At 49.1% G+C, this 18,144-nt stretch overlaps 2 protein-coding genes across 6 annotated transcripts in view; one reads left to right on the plus strand and one right to left on the minus strand.

Moving 5' to 3' along the window:
- Window positions 1-18,144, minus strand: part of CYP4F22 (cytochrome P450 family 4 subfamily F member 22) — a 60,956-nt gene that overhangs the window by 41,738 nt on the left and 1,074 nt on the right. For 2 of the 4 annotated variants that reach the window (XM_082709742.1, XM_082709744.1), the window contains exon 2: window positions 17,669-17,782. The exons of the other annotated variants lie outside the window; for them this stretch is intronic. Coding sequence is in view for 1 of the 2 variants with exons in the window: in XM_082709744.1 (XP_082565870.1) it covers window positions 17,669-17,753 (85 nt within the window). In the remaining variant the exon portion in view is untranslated. The remainder of the gene's footprint in view (window positions 1-17,668; window positions 17,783-18,144) is intronic. 4 annotated transcript variants of the gene reach the window in all.
- Window positions 9,977-16,234, plus strand: PGLYRP2 (peptidoglycan recognition protein 2). Of its 2 annotated transcripts, none has more exons than XM_082709619.1 (6): window positions 9,977-10,118; window positions 10,774-10,897; window positions 12,040-13,167; window positions 14,002-14,212; window positions 14,790-15,087; window positions 16,127-16,234. In XM_082709619.1, exons 2-6 carry the CDS (start codon window positions 10,834-10,836, stop codon window positions 16,214-16,216), a joined length of 1,791 nt encoding a protein of 596 aa, XP_082565745.1. In that variant the 5' UTR covers window positions 9,977-10,118; window positions 10,774-10,833; the 3' UTR covers window positions 16,217-16,234. The 2 variants fall into 2 exon arrangements, with proteins under 2 accessions (XP_082565745.1, XP_082565746.1); XM_082709620.1 differs by lacking the exon at window positions 9,977-10,118 and adding an exon at window positions 10,376-10,461.

Genomic DNA, 18,144 nt, shown 5'->3' on the forward strand with positions numbered 1-18,144 from the left:
AGATTAGAAGGACTAGTAGAAGCCAGAGCCTGAAAGTTCTAGTGTATGCACCGCAGAAAGGAGAGGGAGGGAGAAGGGCGCCCCGCAACAGAGGACCAGTAGGAGACGATGCCTGGAAGCAAGGAAGTGCCTGGCCTGTGCCTCTTTGGGGCACCGGAAGTCACCCTGCCTCCTGCTGTGCTGATATAAACTATAGACCAGAAAGGAGGAGTGAGTGGGTTGGGGCAAAGGTGACCTCCACCAGGAACCAGTTGTGGTTCATGACCACAGGCTACCCCAGGCTGATTCAGCAAGATTCTGTGTTATCAAAGGTCAGCTCCCCAAACAGCAAAGCAACCTAGCAGCAAATTGTCCCCCACCCCAGAGGACCTCCCATAGAAATTTCTCCTTGCTAGCATCCAGAAAGATTAAGCTTCAGAAAATTTCTCAAAAATGCTTGTAGGATAGAGCCAATCACCAACCACTGTGTGACTCTTGGCAAGTTACTTCACACCCCCAAGCCTCAGTTGACCACGTTCTTGTTGGTTCGAGCCTTCATAAATCAAAGGCATAATATAGGTACCTTCCTCTGCCTACAGTACCGTGTTGAGTCTCCACAATAAAGGAAGGACTTGGATTAGGATCATTTATAGGTAGAGAGGTGGAGGCTGAGAGGAAGGAAGCAACTTGCCCCAGTAGGGAGGTAAACCCAGATCTGTCAGAGTTCAGAGATGCAAAGACTATGTGGGGCCCAATCCTAAGCCCTTCCTTAGCAAGTGTCCAGCACTCAGTGGTCACTAAGCACACAGGGAATAATCTGATGGCCATTAGCCTCAGGATGGTGTGGGGTCACCTCTCCCAACCTCAGTTTCCTTGGCTGCCAAATGGGGACTTAGAATTCTTCTCTTTGAATTCTCTCTTTACTGGCTTTGTGCGGCAACAGAGATAGAAAGTATTCGATGGTTCCTCAAAAAGTTAAACATAGGAGAGCCTGGGTGGCTCAGTGGGTTAAGCCTCTGCCTTCAGCTTAGGTCATGATCCCAGAGTCCTTGGATCGAGTCCTGCATCAGGCTCTCTGCTCAGCAAGGGGCCTGCTTCCTCCTCTCTCTCTGCCTGCCTGCTGCTCTGCCTGCTTGTGATCTCTCTGTTTGTCAAATAAATAAATAAATAAATCTTTTTAAAAATAAAGTTATACTTAGAGGTACCATATGACCCAGCAATCCCACTCCTAGGTAGAGACCCTGAAGAATTGAAAACAATATTCAAATAAGTACAAGTATACACATATTCCCAGCAGCACTCTTCACAAAAACCAAAAGTGGAAACACCCCAAATGTCAATGAAATTATGAACAGGTAAGCAAAATGTCCTGTGTACACATTTTCATGTCATTCAGCTGTAAAAAGGATCAGAGCCCTGACACACACCACGAAGATGAACCTCAGAAACATTACACTGAGTGAAAGAAGCCAGTCACCAAAATCACGTAATATGTGATCCCTTTTATATGGAATGTCCAGAATAGGTCATTCTTTGAGACAAAAAGCAGAGCGGTGGTTGGCAGGGGCTGAGGGGAGGGGAAATGGGAAGTGATTACATAATTTGTACAGAGTTTCTGTCGGGGGTGATGAAAATGTTCTGGAACCAGATAGAAGTGATGGTTGCACAACACTGTAAATGTACTAAATGCCCCAGAACTATTCTCTTTAAAATTTAAAATGATTACATTACATGAATTTCACCACAATAATAAATACATGGTAAATAAATAAATAGTGGGAAGCAGGTTCATACAATTTTATATCACTGATTCCTTTGCTAAGGCCATGAGATAAGCACATTATTGCTGCCATTTTAGAGTTAGAGAAATCAAGGCACAGAGAGGGGAGGTGCTTTACCTAGGGAGTGGGGAAGACTGAATGGGTTGTGGGGTCTCCCTGACCTCGGGGAAGGCTAAATGGGTCGTGGGGTCTCCCTGACCTCAAGCAGGTCCCATTCCTCTGCCTGGGAGCCATGCAGGTGACAGACACCCACACTGAGTTTACCATCCTTGAGTACAGGTGACTCAGCCAGAGGGCAGACAGCAGAACCCAGGATATTGGCCAGCTTGACCTGGTTCTTTTTTCCTGGCCCAGGAGGAGACAGCAAGGAGGCCCAGGGCCAAGGAGCTGTCCTTTGTTCAGAGAGAAAACCTGTTATTATCACCTCTCTATGCCCAGTCACATGCCGAATGCTCTAAGAGGACTCAATCCTGGAGCCAGCCCTCTAGAAGCTCCCAGTCTGGAGAGTATATTGTCGGACACAGACACTCCCAAAAGCTCAGTATCAGGGCTCAGCCAAAGAAAGAAGCCCACAGCTGGAAAAGCCAAGAGGAGAGAGCCAGAGGAGAAGGGAAGTCCTCCTGGAAACCGGGGTAGTGGAGATAGGTCTTGAAGAATGTATAGGAGTCCACCAGATCAAATGAAAAAGTTTTACTAGTGGGAAAGCGAAGAGATATAAGCTCTGAGGAGGAGAAATTGGTAATATCTGGCAAAATTGTATGCTCATTTATCCACCTAAGGGAATATATCCCAAAAGTCCCTTGTAAAACTAAGAAAAAGATAAATGAACATGGCTTTTCACAACAGCACTATTGAAAATATCAATATTTTTGAAAGATTTATTTTGAAAATATTTATTGAAAATATCAAAATAGGGGCGCCTGGGTGGCTGAGTGGGTTAAGCCTCTGCCTTAGGCTCAGGTCATGATCCCAGGGTCCTGGGATCGAGCCCCACATCGGGCTCTCTGCTCAGCAGGGAGCCTGCTTTCTCCTCTCTCCCTGCCTGCTTCTCTGCCTACTTGTTATCTCTGTCTGTCAAATAAATAAATTGTAAAAAATCTTTAAACAAAGAAAATATCAAAAATATCAAAATGCTGGAGCATCTGGGTGGCTCAGGTGGTTAAGCACCTGCCTTTGGCTCAGATCAGAATCTCAGGGTCCTGGGATCGAGTCCAGCATTGGGCTCCCTGCTCAGCAGCACAATCTGCTTCTCCCCCTCCCCCTGCTCATGGTCTCTCTCTCACTCACTCTATCTTTCAAATAAATACACAAATAAAATCTTTTTAAATACTGTATCAGAAGACTGGAAATAGCCCATAAGCCCATCAATAGGGTATGGTTGAATAAATCAAGGCACAGCCACATGTTGGGGTCCTATGCAGCTGTAAAAAGGAATGAGAATTATATCTCTATTCTGGCATGAAGAGATCTCCAGGAAACAGTATTAAGTGGAAAGAAATATATATTATATATACTAGTGACAGTTACATAGATATATATAGTTTTTTTAAATGGAACAATAGGCGTGTCTGGGTGGCTCAGTGGGTTAAAGCCTCTGCCTTCGGCTCAGGTCATGATCTTAGGGTCCTAGGATCGAGCCCCGAATTGGGCTCTCTGCTCAGCAGGGAGCCTGCTTCCCTTCCCCTCTCTCTGCCTGCCTCTCTGCCTACTGTGATCTCTGTCAAATAAATAAATAAAATCTTTAAAAATAAATAAATAAAATGGAACCATAGACCATGAAAAAATTATAAATGATTACCTGAGGAGGAGGGAAAGAACATGATGAAAGGTAAATGAGTAGAAGCTAGATGTTTCTCTATATACCTTGTTTCGCAGATTTGACTTTAGAACCATGCAAATATCTCACATAATTCTAAGGCAATATTACACTTAAGAAATAATCCCTCACTTCACACCCATTAGGATGGCTATTATAAAAAAGAAAATAACAAATGTCACAAAAGTGTAGAGAAAAATTGGAACTCTTGTGAACCACTGGTGGGAACGTAAAATGGGGCAGCCGCTGTGGAAAACAGTTTGGCAGGTTCTTTAAAAAATTAAACATACAATTACCACATCATCCAGCAATTCCACTTCTGGGTATATACCCAAAAGAAATGAAAGTGGGAACTCAACTCAAACAGATATTTGTACACTCACGTTCACAGCAGCACTACTCACAATAGCCCAAAGTGGAAACAACCCAAATGTCCATCAGCGAATGAATGGATAAACGAAATATGGTCTATCTGTACAACGGAATATTGTTCAGCCTAAACAAGGGGAAAACAGGGGCACCTGTGTGGCTCAGGATTAAGCATCCAATTCACAATTTTGGCTCAGATCATGATCTCATGGTCGTGAGATCGAGCCCCCAGTCAGGCTCCACACCAGGCATGGAGCCTGCTTGGGATTTTCTCTCCTCATTCTTTCTCTCCCTCTCACTCTGCCCCTCCACCGCCCCCCACCCGCTCACACTCACACCCTCTCTAACTTTCTCAAAAAATTTAATAAATCAATAAATACTTTAAAAATTAAAAAGAAAAAATGGTAGGGGATTTCCTACTTCTATCCAGTGAAAAGTCCCAGTAGCCATGAGCACCTTTAGCACTTTGATTCCTATCTCTAAGTACCACTTTCCAATCAAAGAAGGGCTCCCTGGGGAAATGGTTGATTCTCAGGTTTGTGGCAGGAAATGTACAAGATAGTCCTGAAATCTCTTGTTACATCATAAAAAAAAGAGCCATGTCAAAAGAACTCAGAAGTCACAGTGAAGAGGCTCCCACTGGCCAAAGGAGGGATAATAATTTGATTATCAGTAATGATAAAAAAAAAAACTTCAATGTATTCACACATTTCAGTAGTTTAAGTCCATGATTTTGTAAAGATATGGGGGGAGAGGTAAATCTCATTATCTACCTTTGGAGGATGTTAAGGAGCCCAGCAATGACTTTGAAAATGAGGGAAGGAAAGATATCAAGCATTTATCTTGTCCTTCCATGTGAATTGTACCACTGGGTAACCAAATGGTAGATGAGAAGATGTTTCTCTCTCCAGATGAATTCCAGCTAATAAATGAAGAGAGAATAAATCATCCCAATATCACTCTGTTGTAGCTGCTAATGGGTTAACAGGTCTAGGCGATGATCACCAATGGCAGAGAACATCACAGAAGAGAGACAGGGGGTGGCAGTTATGGAAGAAATAAGATGGCTCGTGAGTTGACATGTGTCAGTTGGATGATGGGTACCTATGGGGATTCATTATATAATTCTCTCTACTTCTGAATATGTTTGAAATTTTCTGTTCTGAAAATAATGGTTAAAGCCCTTTGCGCTGTGTCATTCTCTCAAAGCAGGGTGACAACAGCTAGGAGCCGTGATTTCTCAGTAAATATTCCCCAGGGTGTACCAACATCTGGCCCCATTTACCCCACACTCATTCTTGGCCTCTAGCATAGCGCCGAAGGCTGAACTCAGGATTTCACTATAATATGTCCTGTTCTTAGTTACAAAACTCCCTCCTCTCCAGTTTCAGTGCCAGGTGTTGAGAGATTAAATCTCACCTCTATTCTAAGATGTGACTGAACTCAACTTCTGCCCTCCAGGGACGGCGGAATCTCCCCAGCTGGAGGCTGTGGGGTCGCTGATCCACACCAGCAACTTTGCTTCCCTTTGGCAAATTGGGTTTGACCAATTCTGGGGCTGGCCTGCCTGGCTTCAGTGATCTGGCTGTGGTTCCAGACTGGCTGAAAGCCCAGCTGGCTGCTGTGGGGGTCAAGGCCAGCAGGGAAGCCTTGGCTTGGACAAGTGCCCCAGATGCAGAAATAATTCATGCCTGTGAGTCCAGACTCCTAGAGGAAGAAGGACTCGGGCCATCATGGATTATCCTGTGCCCTGGATCTCTGCTGGGGAGGCTGGGCCAGTAGAGGGAGTGGGGGCAGAAACAACTCTACTCTTTGCATGCTTTCTACATGCAAGGATGGTCCTCAGCATATAGGACCACCTCATTTAGCTCCCAAAACAACCCTATGAGTTTGGTACTATTCTCCCACTTGAGAGATAGACAAAATGAGAGTTAGAGATTAAACCACTTGCTCCCGCTGGTAAACAGCAGAGTGAGAATTTGAACTTGGGTTAACTGACTCAGGAGGGATCAGCAAACTTTATTAAAAGTCCACATATAGGGGCGCCTGGGTGGCTCAGTGGGTTAAAGCCTCTGCCTTCGGTTGGGTCCTGATCCCAGGGTCCTGGGATGGAGCTGCACCGGGCTCTCTGCTCAGTGGGGAGCCTGCTTCCCTTCCTCTCTCTCTGCCTGCCTCTCTGCATGCTTGTGATCTCTGTCAAAAAATAAATAAAATCTTTTTTTTAAATTTTTTTAAATTAAAAATAAATAGGGGCTCAGTTGGTTAAGCGGCTGCCTTCGGCTCGGGTCATGATTCCAGGGTCCTGGGATCAAGCCCCGTATCGGGTTCCCTGCTCAGCAGAGAGCCTGCTTCTCTCTCCCCTCCTTTCCCTGCTGCTCTGCTTACTTGTGCTCTCTCTCTAGCTCTCTGTCAAATAAACAAATAAAATATTTTAAAAAATAAAAATAAATAAAAAGTCCACATATATCTAATGGGAATGAAATCATTACTGCAAAGAGCTATCTGTGCCCTCATATTCACTGCAGCATGGTTCACAATTGCCAAGACATGGAAATGGTCAGAGTCCTTCAGTGATTGCACAGATTTTTTAAGAGGTGGCATATATATATATATATATATATACACACACACACACAATGGGGTATTATTCAGCCATAAGAAAAAAGAAGGAAATCCTGCAACTGAATGGCAGTGAACAGGTTATCCTAAGGGAAATAAGCCAGACAAGGCAAGTACTGTGTGATCTCACTTATGTGTAGAACCTAAAAAAACAAATAAAGTGACCTCATAGAAGAAGAAGTAGAATAGTAGCTTCCGGGCGTTGAGGATGGGGAAATGGGCAGATGCTGGTCTAAGGGTACAAACTTCAAGGTATACGATAAATAAGGTCTGAGGATCTAACGTACTGCATGGCGACTCCAGTTAACAGTACTGTGCTGTATACTTGAAAGTTGCTAAGAGTAAATTTCAAAAGTTCCCACCACAAAAAACAAACAAACAAACAAAAATAACTATGTGAGGTGATAGGATGTGTTAACTAACCTTATTGTGGTAAACATTTTGCAATTTACATGTATCAAATCATCGTGTTGCACACCTTTAACTTTACACAGTGTTACATGTCAATTATATCTCCATAAAGCTGGGGGGAGGGGAAGCCGTGTAGGAAATATTTCAGTTTTGCAGGCCAGAAAAAATTCATCTCTGCCATTATTACAGCATGAGGAAAGTCATAGATAAAATGAGAAAGTCATAGATAAAATGTAAATGAATGAGGAGGACGTGTTCCTATAATTTATTTACATAAATTTGTATTTATTTACATAAATTTATATGAACAAATTGTGGCACATCCATACAATGGAATATTATTTGGCCATAAAAAGAGAATGACTCAGGGATGCTTGGGTGGCTCAGTTGGTTAAGCATCTACCCTCGGCTCAGGTCATGATCTCAGGGTCCTGGGATCGAGTCCAACATCCCAGCTGAGCTGGGAGCCCACTTCTCTCTTTGCCTGCCTGATTCATGATAAGAAGCGCTGATTCACACCATGACCCAGATGAACCTCAGAAACATTATCTTGAGCGAAATAAACAGCCAGACACACCAAAACTCACATAGTGTCTGATCCTATGTATGTGAAACGTCCAGAACAGGCAGAAAGCAGGTCCGTGGTTCCCAGAAGTTGGGGGATAGTGACAGTGACTGTAAGTGGGTACAGGGTCTTATTTCAGGGTGATAGAAATGTCCTGGAACTAGACAGAGATGATGATTGCACAATTTTCTGAATGTACTAAATGCCATAGAATTATAAATTTTTAAGTGGTTCCTTTTATATTAGGTGAATTTCACCTTGAAAAAGTCCCAAAAGCAAAAAAAAATACATCGTCTACAAAACAGACAGCCAGCCCATAGGCTGTCATTTGCAGACTCCTGCCCTACATCCTTTAACAAAACCCAGAGCTGAATAAAAAACTACAGACATATATATATAATCTTTTATTATTAATAATTATTATTATCAGTGTCTTCATGATTATGCTTCTGCTACCAAAGTGAACATTATTAACTCTGATGTTGGCCCCAAGCCTAGTCTTGCCCCAAGTTCCTCTTCCTCTGGCCTCTGTCCATGATCCCACCTTCACTTTGGATCCAGGGCCCAGGACTCTGTCTGTCTGTCTGTGTCAATGCTACCTCCATTAGAGCTGTGCCTAGGCCCCAGATAATGACTGTTCTCTTGAGTATAGTGTCTGTCTGCAGCCCGGAGGGGCCTTGACCTACCCTGGCAGGTGGTCCTCATGAGGTGTAAGGGAAGCAGGGGTGGGGACTGGTGATTCATCATGGGAATCCCAGCCTTTCTGCTAACTCCCAGGCCCAGCCCAGACCAGGCACTTTGGTGTGTGGGTGCATGCGTGCGTGTGTGTGTGTGCGTGTGTGCGCGTTTCACAGCCTAATCCCCAATTGACCTCACATCCTCAGTCAGGCCTTCTGTGCACTCAGCAATCCCTCCCTGGCACCCACATGGTCCCTGGCCTGTGCCAGGTACTTCTGGGCACCCTAAGAGGACTCAGAATCTCCCAGTTTGCAGGAGATAAAACTGGACATAGAAACTCCTAGCCCTGTCTGCTGCCTTTGGCTCGGGTCATGATCTCAGGGTCCTGGGATCGAGCCCCGCATCGGGCTCCCTGCTCCGCGGGAAGCCTGCTTCCCTCTCTCTCTCTCTCTGCCTGCCTCTCTGCCTACTTGTGATCTCCGTCTTTCAAATAAATAAATAAAATCTTTAAAAATAAAAATAAATATAAAAATAAAAATAAAAATAAAAAAAGAAACTCCTAGCCCTGCATAGATGGGTCTGAGTCAAAGCGAGGCTCCCCAGGCTAGAGAGCCAGGATGGGTAAAGGGCAGAACCAGGAGTAATCCAGGAGGCTTCCTGCAGGAAGGGTCCACCCCAGGACACAAATCCCAGACTCTAAAGGAAATGCTGGCTGGCCATGACATACCCCTGGCTTGAAATCTACCCAGCCTCTGTCACAAATTCCAAGGTTCAAAATGGAATCAAGGCTCTGTGGATGACTAGCCCAGGAGTTCTTGGGTGTGAAAGTCTGGAAACACTTCCGCGTGTGAATTACCCTGACCCTGACCCAGCCACAGGATAGTGGAAACATATTTTGCCCTTAGAGCACTCCCCAGGTTTCAGCTATGTGTCCTTGAGCAAGTTACTTAACCTCCCTGAGCTCATCTTCCTGCTGGGGAAAAAGAGCGTAAATCGATGGTGGTATAAAACCAAAAGGGTTCTCTGGGGCTGCAATCAGTGGAAGCCGCAGAGGGACATTTCCAGGGTCCATAATGCCAAGGCAAGGTCATTCCCAGTCCAGGTGGACACTAGATGGGGATCTCCTCAGCCACCCCTCCACATTCTGGGAGCACTAGGGTAAAGCAAGCAGGATCACAATTCCTGATGTTAACTTTTCCCTCTGGCCCCAGTATGCCTCAGGACAGGGCTGTTTCTGATCCTCTCTTTCTCTAAAAAGTTGATATTTTGTTATAGTGGATTTTTTGCATTCATTTTGGTCTTTTGAAATATCGCATTAAAATATCACTGGAACAAAGATTTTCAGCACCACCTTAAATTTTGAACCCCAGGCAGATACCTCCCTTCCTCACTCCATCCTCCCACCAGATGGACACATAGTCCAGGCAGAGCCCACCTCCCTTCCCCACTGCTCCTGTCCCCAAATCCTTGGAAACTGGGATTCAGAGATTCCCTTGGAATCCCCCAGAGAATGGTCTCCGTTCCCTCCCTCCCTCCCCAGCACCTACTTCCTGAGTCCCCACTGTGGATGCTTGGTCCCCAGAGAGAGGACACTCTATAGCTGTGAAAACACCCCACCCCCTGCCCCCTGGGGAATCCCAGACCTGGCTCAGCCTGGGCATTCCCAGGCCCGCCCAGGGCCCGCCCCATACTGAGTCCCCAGCCTGGTGGGTCTCCTGGAAACTCCCAAAGCTGGTTTCGGGGTGGGAGGCCCACAGTGAAGCAATTCATACCACAGCCCCAACCACTTGGAGCCCATCCCACCTGAGTCCGGAATAAAGGGGAGGCAGGTTCATTTCTGCAGGACTCACACACCTGCTTTGCACGGGGAAAAGAGGAGGACCCCTCGCTGTCAATTCAGGTGAGCCTAGAAGCCAGCTCCCGGGACAAAGCCAGGGGCAGGAATCCTCCGGCCCAATCCCTGCTCTCAGCTTCCTTCGGTTGCTTGAGACTAGGACCTGGAACTGGTGAGAGGTGACAGCTCCTGATCCCAGAGCAGGCCTCAACAAACAATCTCCAGGCCCTGCACCCATCCTCTGCCTGAGCCTGAGGTGCTGACAGAAAAGAAGGCAGGAGGCCGTACCAACCCAAGGCCTCTCCTTCTCTCTCCTCCCCCAGCACAGCCAGTCTTACCAGTTTGGCGGGCACCTAAGAGTCCCCTCTGGGGCCAGCTGCCGCTCCAGAACAATAACTGCAGGAAGCGGGTAAAGTTTGCAGGACTGGCCTCAGTCTACCCCTCTTGGGAGCGTGCAGGGTTTGTTGGACCTCTAAACTACTTAGCCTCCAGGCCCCTCCTGGGATGGGCCTGGCCTGCTGACCTTTGACCTCAGCCTGGGAGGGACAGAATAGGATGGGGAAGCCCCTGAGATCCAGATGACCTTGACCTAGGGCACTCTGTCCCCATGCTCCCACTATCCCCCGCCCACAACTCCACAAGCGGCAGCCGTGTCATTCACCTCTGGACTTTGACAGTGGCCAAAGGCACCACTCAGTTCTCTATGCCCATCCCCTTCCAGTTCTGCCAAGGTCTCTGCTGAGGTCAACTGGATTTGTCCCTCAGAATCTGGAACCCCACAATGGTGGCCCACGATATCCTCTGGATCCTGCTCGGATTGCTGCTGCGGCTGGAACCAGGGACAGGTGGGTCAGGAAGCAGAGACCCCGGGGGCCAGGACCCAGATCTGCAAGAGTGCACTACTGCCCCCTCTGTGTCCAGCCCTGTACAGGGTGAGGCTAGACACCCAGGAGGCCCCCATCTCAAGGAATCTCCAATCTCCAGATGCTCCCTGTAGGGTCAGGACAGGAGCTGAGGGACAGACTTGGGGCCAGAAGAGCAAAAATCAGTAGAGTTTCCTCAAAGTTTCCTAACTTTAGAAAGTTTGTTTATTTCATAAACATAGATTTCTTAAACATAGATTTAGGACAGGAGGAAGGGAAAAGTTTTTTACTTGATGGAGAAACAGGAAAGGGCATTTTAGGCAAAGAGAAGAACAAAGCTATAGAGGAGTCATAGAGTGGACCATCTGGAGAAGAACCTGGATTCTGGACAGTGTAAGGAATAAGCTACCTGGGTTCAAATGCTGCCTCTGCCCCTTTCTAGCTGTGTGACCCTAGGCAGATGATTCAGCCTCTCTGTTCTCATTAGGGTCGTTGTGAAGATTAGACGGATTAAGTTATATAACTCACCTAGAACGGTGCTTGGCACATAGTAAATGTTTAATAAATGTGAGCTATCATCCAGCATCCCACCCAGCTCTAAGGCCAGCATTCTTGGGTTCCGGGTTCAGCCACTGATAGTTCCATCACTGGGCACCGGTCCACTCTCTCCTCCCTCATCATCCTTAGGGACACTTTCCCCTCTAAAATCTCCCAAACTCCAATCCATCAAGAAAAACTGCCCATTTCCTCCTCAAAACACCTGGGAACCCTTCCCATTTTTGTGCATCCCACTGGCTTCGGCCATCTTCATCCCTTGCCCCCACACTGTCCCTCCTTCCCTACTCTAGCTTCCCCCAAATCTGTTCTTCACATGGAAGCCAAAGGAGCAATCTTAGAATACCAGCCAGGCCATGACCTGCTACAGCTCCCCAGTGCTCACTGATCGTCTAAGCTCCTTAGCCGGTTGTCTGTGCCTCAGTGTCCTCATCTACACAAGGACAGTAGTGGGAGTCACAGGGTTGTCCGATGAAGAGCTGGGGGCACTGAGAAAAATGTGGAAGCAGCAGGGGGTGGGGAACAGAGGGTGCTGGGTCACTGGGCTAATGGTGTTCCTCCTCCTGCAGCCACACTGCCCCTGCTCATGGACTCTGTCATCCAGGCCCTCGCTGAGCTCGAGCAGAAGGTACCAGCCACCATTGCCAGCCACACTGCTTCTGCACTGCTGCTGTTTGCCCAGGACTCTGGCCCCCACAATGTCCTCCATCGCTTCCTGCTGGAGCAGTGGAACATCAAGGACACCAGGCTGGATCCCCAGCAACTGAGCCCAGAGTTTCAGGGCCTGATCAAGAATGTGGCCCAACATGGTATCCACGGCAGGCAGGAATACGGAGTGGTGCTGGCACCCGATGGCTCTACAGTAGCTGTAGAGCCTCTTCTGGCAGGGCTGGAGGCAGGGCTACAAGGGAACAGAGTTGTCAGCCTGCCCTTGGACAGCACAGAGGCTCCTCTGGATACTGGAGCTGCCTTTCCAGATACTGGAACCGTGGTTCTGGATATAAGAGCCGCATCCCCAAGATTCAGGGATGCCTCCCCAGATGGTACCTCCTCAGATGTTCGAGCTATGCCTCCAAATAATAGAGCCACAGATCTAGATGACAAACCCACCTCTCCAGGTGTTAGATCTAGCTCTCCAGATGTCCCAGTCACTTCTCCAGATGTCCAAGCTTCCTCGCCAGGTGCCAAAGCCAAGTCCCCGACCACTGTGGACAGCCTCCTGGTGGTCACCCTGGCCAGAGACCTGGGTCTGGCCTTCCTCCAGGGCCCCCAGACCTGGAGCCATTCAGGCCTGGGGACCGAGGGCTGCTGGGACCAGCTCTCTGCCCCTCATACCTTCACACTCTCAGACTCTGGGGCATCGCCAGTCACCATGGCTTTCCTCAATGGGGCCCTGGATGGGGCCCTCCTTGGAGATTATCTAAGCCGAACCCCTGAGCCTCGGCCATCTCTCAGCCACCTGTTGAACCAATACTATGGAGCCGGGGTGGCTGGAGATTCAGGACTTCGCAGCAACTTCCGACGGCAGAACGCAGCTGCTCTGACCTCAGCCCCCACCTTGACACAGCAGATATGGGGGGCCCTTGTCCTGCTACAGAGACTGGAGCCAACACACCCTCAGCTGCAGGGCATGAGCCAAGAACAGCTGGCAGAGGTAGCCACCAATGCTACCAAGGAATTCACTGAGGCCTTCCTGGGTGAGAAGGGCCCCCAGCCCCTGGGACCTCCCCCGTCACAGATACACTCTTAGCCTCGTGTGGTCAAGGGGATCCACGACTAGAGGATTCCAGAGGGGGAAATGGGGGCTCAAGCTGGGGAACCATGGTGGCTGCACAGGTAAAGAGAGGCCAGATTTGGGTCTTAAAGGATGAATAAAAGTTCATCCAAAAAAAAAAAAAAAAAAAGAAGAGGAAGAAGAAGAAGAAGAGGAGTTTGGGAAGGTAGGGGGCATTCCAGAAGGTGGGCTCAGGACTCACAAAGGCACAGAGGTTCAAATGGAAGTTCAGCCATAACTTCTGTGCACCATTAGGGAAGTTGCTTCACTTCTCTGAACCTCACCTTCTTCAGTGAAGCCTGGGAAAATCATTGCTTCCTCTTGGACGCACTGGGTGGTTTAAGAGAGATGAAGCAGGGAAAGCAAGTAGCGCACAATTAGAGTCCCACAAGACACGGAGGCTGAGATTTCTCTTTTTTCACTGTGGCTGTCCCTCCCTAGAACTCAGAGCAGAGTCAGCTGGAGAGGTTGGGTCCTGGATTGTAAGTAAAGGGCCTTAAAATAAGAGCTAAAATTCTTGGGGTTCATCCCCAAGGTGATGGGAAGCATAGCAGATATTCCAAGAGGACTGAAATGCTGTTCAATTCAGTGAAGTTAAAGCCCCGTGGAGGCCCCGTGTGTGGTGCAAAATGGAAATGTCCTCAAATCTGGAGGAACTCTGGAGGGATGGTCCATAGGTGTGCTCTAACGGGCGTGCAGGCAGGCGGCAGGCAGAGAAACGCTGGCTGACCCCAGCCCCGGACTCCCTTCTCTGCAGGGTGCCCGGCCATTCACCCACGTTGCCGCTGGGGCGCCGCGCCCTACAGGGGTAGCCCCAGGCCGCTGCAGCTGCCCCTCAAGTTCTTGTATGTACATCACACATACCTGCCCGCGCCACCCTGCACGGATTTCGCGCGCTGCGCCGCCGACATGCGCTCTATGCAGCACTTCCATCAAGATACTCGGGGTTGGGACGACATCGGCTACAGGTAAACTGAGGCCCCGGGCTCGAGAACCTTTTAGGGTGTTGCCTGGGTGGGCGGAGCCTGATCGGGGGCGGGGCTTTGACCGGAGCCCACGGGGAGAGACGGAGGAGGAGCCTTGGCGGTGGGCGTGGCCAAGTGGAGGCTGCGTATCCTGACTCTAGTCCCGGCTTTAGGACTGGGATTCTTGGGTCTGAGATAGCAACTAGGAAAGGACGCAGGACCTGAGGAAGGAGCAAGACTTGTGTTTAAGAGCCGGGTCTGGGACGGAGCATCGATGGACTATGACCTAAGACAGAAAGGGTCTCTGAATTGGGCAGGAGCTGTACTTGAGACTGTGTGGAGGGTGCTGGGTAGAAAGGGGAGTGGCCAATGCTGAAGGTCGGATCCAGAAAGACGGGATAGTTTCTGCAGTGGCACTGTGGGAGTGGGAGGAGGATGGACGGGGCAGAGCCAGAGCGACCAGGCGGGACTTGGGTTGCAAGGGTCCCTTGGCTCAAGGGCAGAACTGGGGTAGGGGCCCAGATGAAAGGCGGGGCCTCGCTCACGCCGCATGGTGCCTGCTTCCCCCTCCCGTCTACAGTTTCGTGATCGGCTCAGACGGCTATGTGTACGAGGGCCGCGGCTGGCACTGGGTGGGCGCGCACACGTTGGGCCACAACACTCGCGGCTTCGGCGTGGCCTTCGTGGGCAACTACACAGCCGAGCTGCCTGCGAAGGCTGCGCTTCACACCGTGCAGGACCTGCTCCCTGGCTGCGCAGTGCGCGCTGGCCTCCTGCGGCCCGACTACGAGCTGTTGGGCCACCGCCAGTTGGTGCGCACTGACTGCCCTGGGGACGCGCTCTTCAGCCTGCTGCGCACCTGGCCGCGCTTCGCGGCGGTGAGTAAGGGACCCCGCCTGTGGCCCATCTTGCCGCGCAAGTTCCGAGCGCAGCCCTGACCCCTGTCTGCCTGCCCAACCTCGACAGACCCCTGACTCCTTACTGTGACCCCCAGGCCCGCACAGCCTCAGCCAGGGTCCTGGCCCCCCCTTGCAGTCCCTCTATTCAGGCAACCTAGACCCAGGCTTCAGTCGTTCTACTTGCAACAGCCCCTACCCACTGTCCTCCGCCTGTACAGCTTCGGCTCAGCCCTGACCCAGCCAGCTTGTCCTTTACCCAGCCCCAACACCTCTGCCCTCCCAACCAAAGCATGGACCCTGACCCTACAGCACCCCTTCTGCCTACACAGCCTCACCCAGCCTAACCAACCTTGGCCTCACTCTTGTCCCCTAGCCAAAAGACCCTCTATCCACACAACACTTAGACTGTGACCCTCTATGGAAAACCCCCTTGGCCTGTGCAACCTTTGTCCAGTCCCTAACCCTTTGCTACAGTCCTCTGCCCCATCTCGGCCCAAGGATGCTTCCTCAGTCAGCCCCAGCCTCCCTGAACCCCAATGACAGCTCTTATGACAGAGCAATCTATGTCCTGTCAGCATAACCTTGGCCTCATGATCCCAACCAGCCCCTGACCCTGATCACCAAAACATCGCTATATTCCCACCTGTACAATCTCATGTTACTTGCCCACTCCCTGTCTCAGCTGTACACTGGCCAGCAATCAGCGATGTACCCACCCCCTCCCTTTGGGTTCCCTGTCCTCTTCCTTATCCATTGTCCCATGGTGACACGGGCAGGCCCCCACTCCTGAAGCCTTACACTCCCCTGTCCTTTCTTCTTTATTTTTTTTAAAGATTTTATTGATTTATTTGACAGGAAGAGTGAGAGACCATAAGCAGGGGGAGGAGTAGAGGGAGAAGGAGAAGCAGGCTCCTCACTGAGCAGGGAGCCCAATGCAGGGCTCCATCTTATGACCCAAGCTGCATGGAGACACCTAACCATCTGAGCCACCCATGCTCCCCTCCACTGTCTTTTCTAGAATGTGAAACCAAGAACGGCCAGGAGGGCCTCCAGGAGATCCAGAAAGGAGCCACCTCCAACAAACGTGCCAGCCACAGACCTCCAATAAAGAGACAGTGGAAAGAAAGTCTGTATCTATGCATCATCTGTGTTTGCACATGTTGTCTTTTTTTTTTTTTTTAAGATTTTATTTGTTAATTTGAGAGAGAGAATGAGTGGCAGGGAGGGGCAGAGGGAGAGGGAGAAGCAGACTCCCGTCTGAGCGTGAAGCCCAATGTGTGACTCAGTCCCAGGACCCTGAGATCATGACCTGAGCCGAAGGCAGACGCTTAACCGACTGAACCACCCAGGTGCCCTGCACACATTGTCTTAATTTGTGTTTGCCTAGAAGCAGACCAGAGACAAGAATTTCAATGCAAGTTGTTTGGGAGGTGAGGGTGATCCCAGGATGTACCAGTTGGGGAATGAGGAAGAGGTAGGGAAGGAAAGGCAGCCAGGAAAGGGTACTTAATCAAGTAAGTTGGCACTGAGGGGACATGGAGCTCAATCCCTCTGGGGACCTCTGGGGGACAATAAGACACACACCTCAGAGTCATACTGATCCAAGGGAGCAGGAGTATTGATCCTCCAACCCTCGTCATCATTTGGTTAAGGGCTGATCTCCAGGAGGTATTAATTCTCCAGCACTTTGGGGCTGCGTATTGTATGGGTAGAGTAGGCTCCCTCATCAGAGAAAGACCTCCAGCAAACATGCAGGGAGGTGGGAGTGGATCAGTATTCAGTGAAGTGAGAAAGACTCATGGGAACATACATCGGAACATGGGGCAGTGAATGGATTGAGAACAGCATGAGGGAAGCGGGCATATCTAATGTGCGTGCATCTATGTGAACATGTCCAGCTCCAAGAAAAAAGGGTCTTTGGCTCATGGAAGGTCCTACTCCTTGGGACAAAGTTTATAGAATTTGTAAGTCATGGGGCAAAATGAAAATGCAGGGCCCCTTGTTCAAAAAGCAGGAACTTCAAGACAACAACAGCAAAGCATGAAATCAAACGCAGTGTGGTACCCGTCTAAGCATGTGGGTCTTCAATGACTGCCCAGACCACATGCCCGTGAAAGTGGTCCTACCCACCCTATCCTGTGAATTCTGGCCACCCTTGCCTTTGCACAAACTGTTCCTTCTATCTTGTATGCTCATCCCATGGTCAACTCCTTATGATTTGTGCCACAAGTGTCACCTCTTCAGGGAGGTCCTCCTGGATTTTTCCACTTAGCCTCAGTCTCTGCTCCAGTCTATTTTCCTCCAACTCCTCCTCACCAGCTAGGAATGTCCTACATTGATGTTCAGGATCTCTCTCCCCCACTGGACTGTGTGCTCCAGGAGGGCAAGAACCAAGTTTGTTCAGTTCCCTGTGGCTTCTCCGACACCTCTGTATATAATGGGCACTCAGGAAACATTTATTGAGTGAACAAAGACTCCCATTATGAACCTTCTGGAGCAAATATTTTCATCTTGTTGTACAAATAAGGAAACCGAGGCTCAGAGAGAGGAAGTGACTCACCTGAGGTCACACAGTGAGCGAAGGACCAGCTGGCACTGGAACCCACTCCTGGGCCAGGATTCGGCTGAATCTCATGCTGACTCATTCATTTCTTAGAAGAGCATTTGCCCACCTCTTTTTACAAGTACAACAGAGATACAGGAAGATACAGACAAAGTGCACTGGACTGTACAGCTCAATACATTTTCACAACAGAACACACCCTTGTGACAAGTGCTCACCCAATTCAAGAAAGGGGACATGTTAAATTTGCTATGTGACTTTCACCACCATTAGGAAAAACAAAACAAAACAAACAAATATATATATGCCGAGAACCTTCTCTCATGCTCCCCTACTCTCCTCCAAAGGAACTAACATCCTGACTTGTTCCACAGTTTTGCCTCCTTTGCGACTATATTAAAGGGACCACAAGGTATTTACTGTTCACCGTTTGTGATTCATCCGGGTTCAATCAATCATCCAGCAGTTTGATT

Source organism: Mustela nivalis (assembly GCF_964662115.1).
Source record: "Mustela nivalis genome assembly, chromosome: 1".
In the NCBI taxonomy this organism is placed as follows: Eukaryota; Metazoa; Chordata; class Mammalia; order Carnivora; family Mustelidae; genus Mustela; species Mustela nivalis.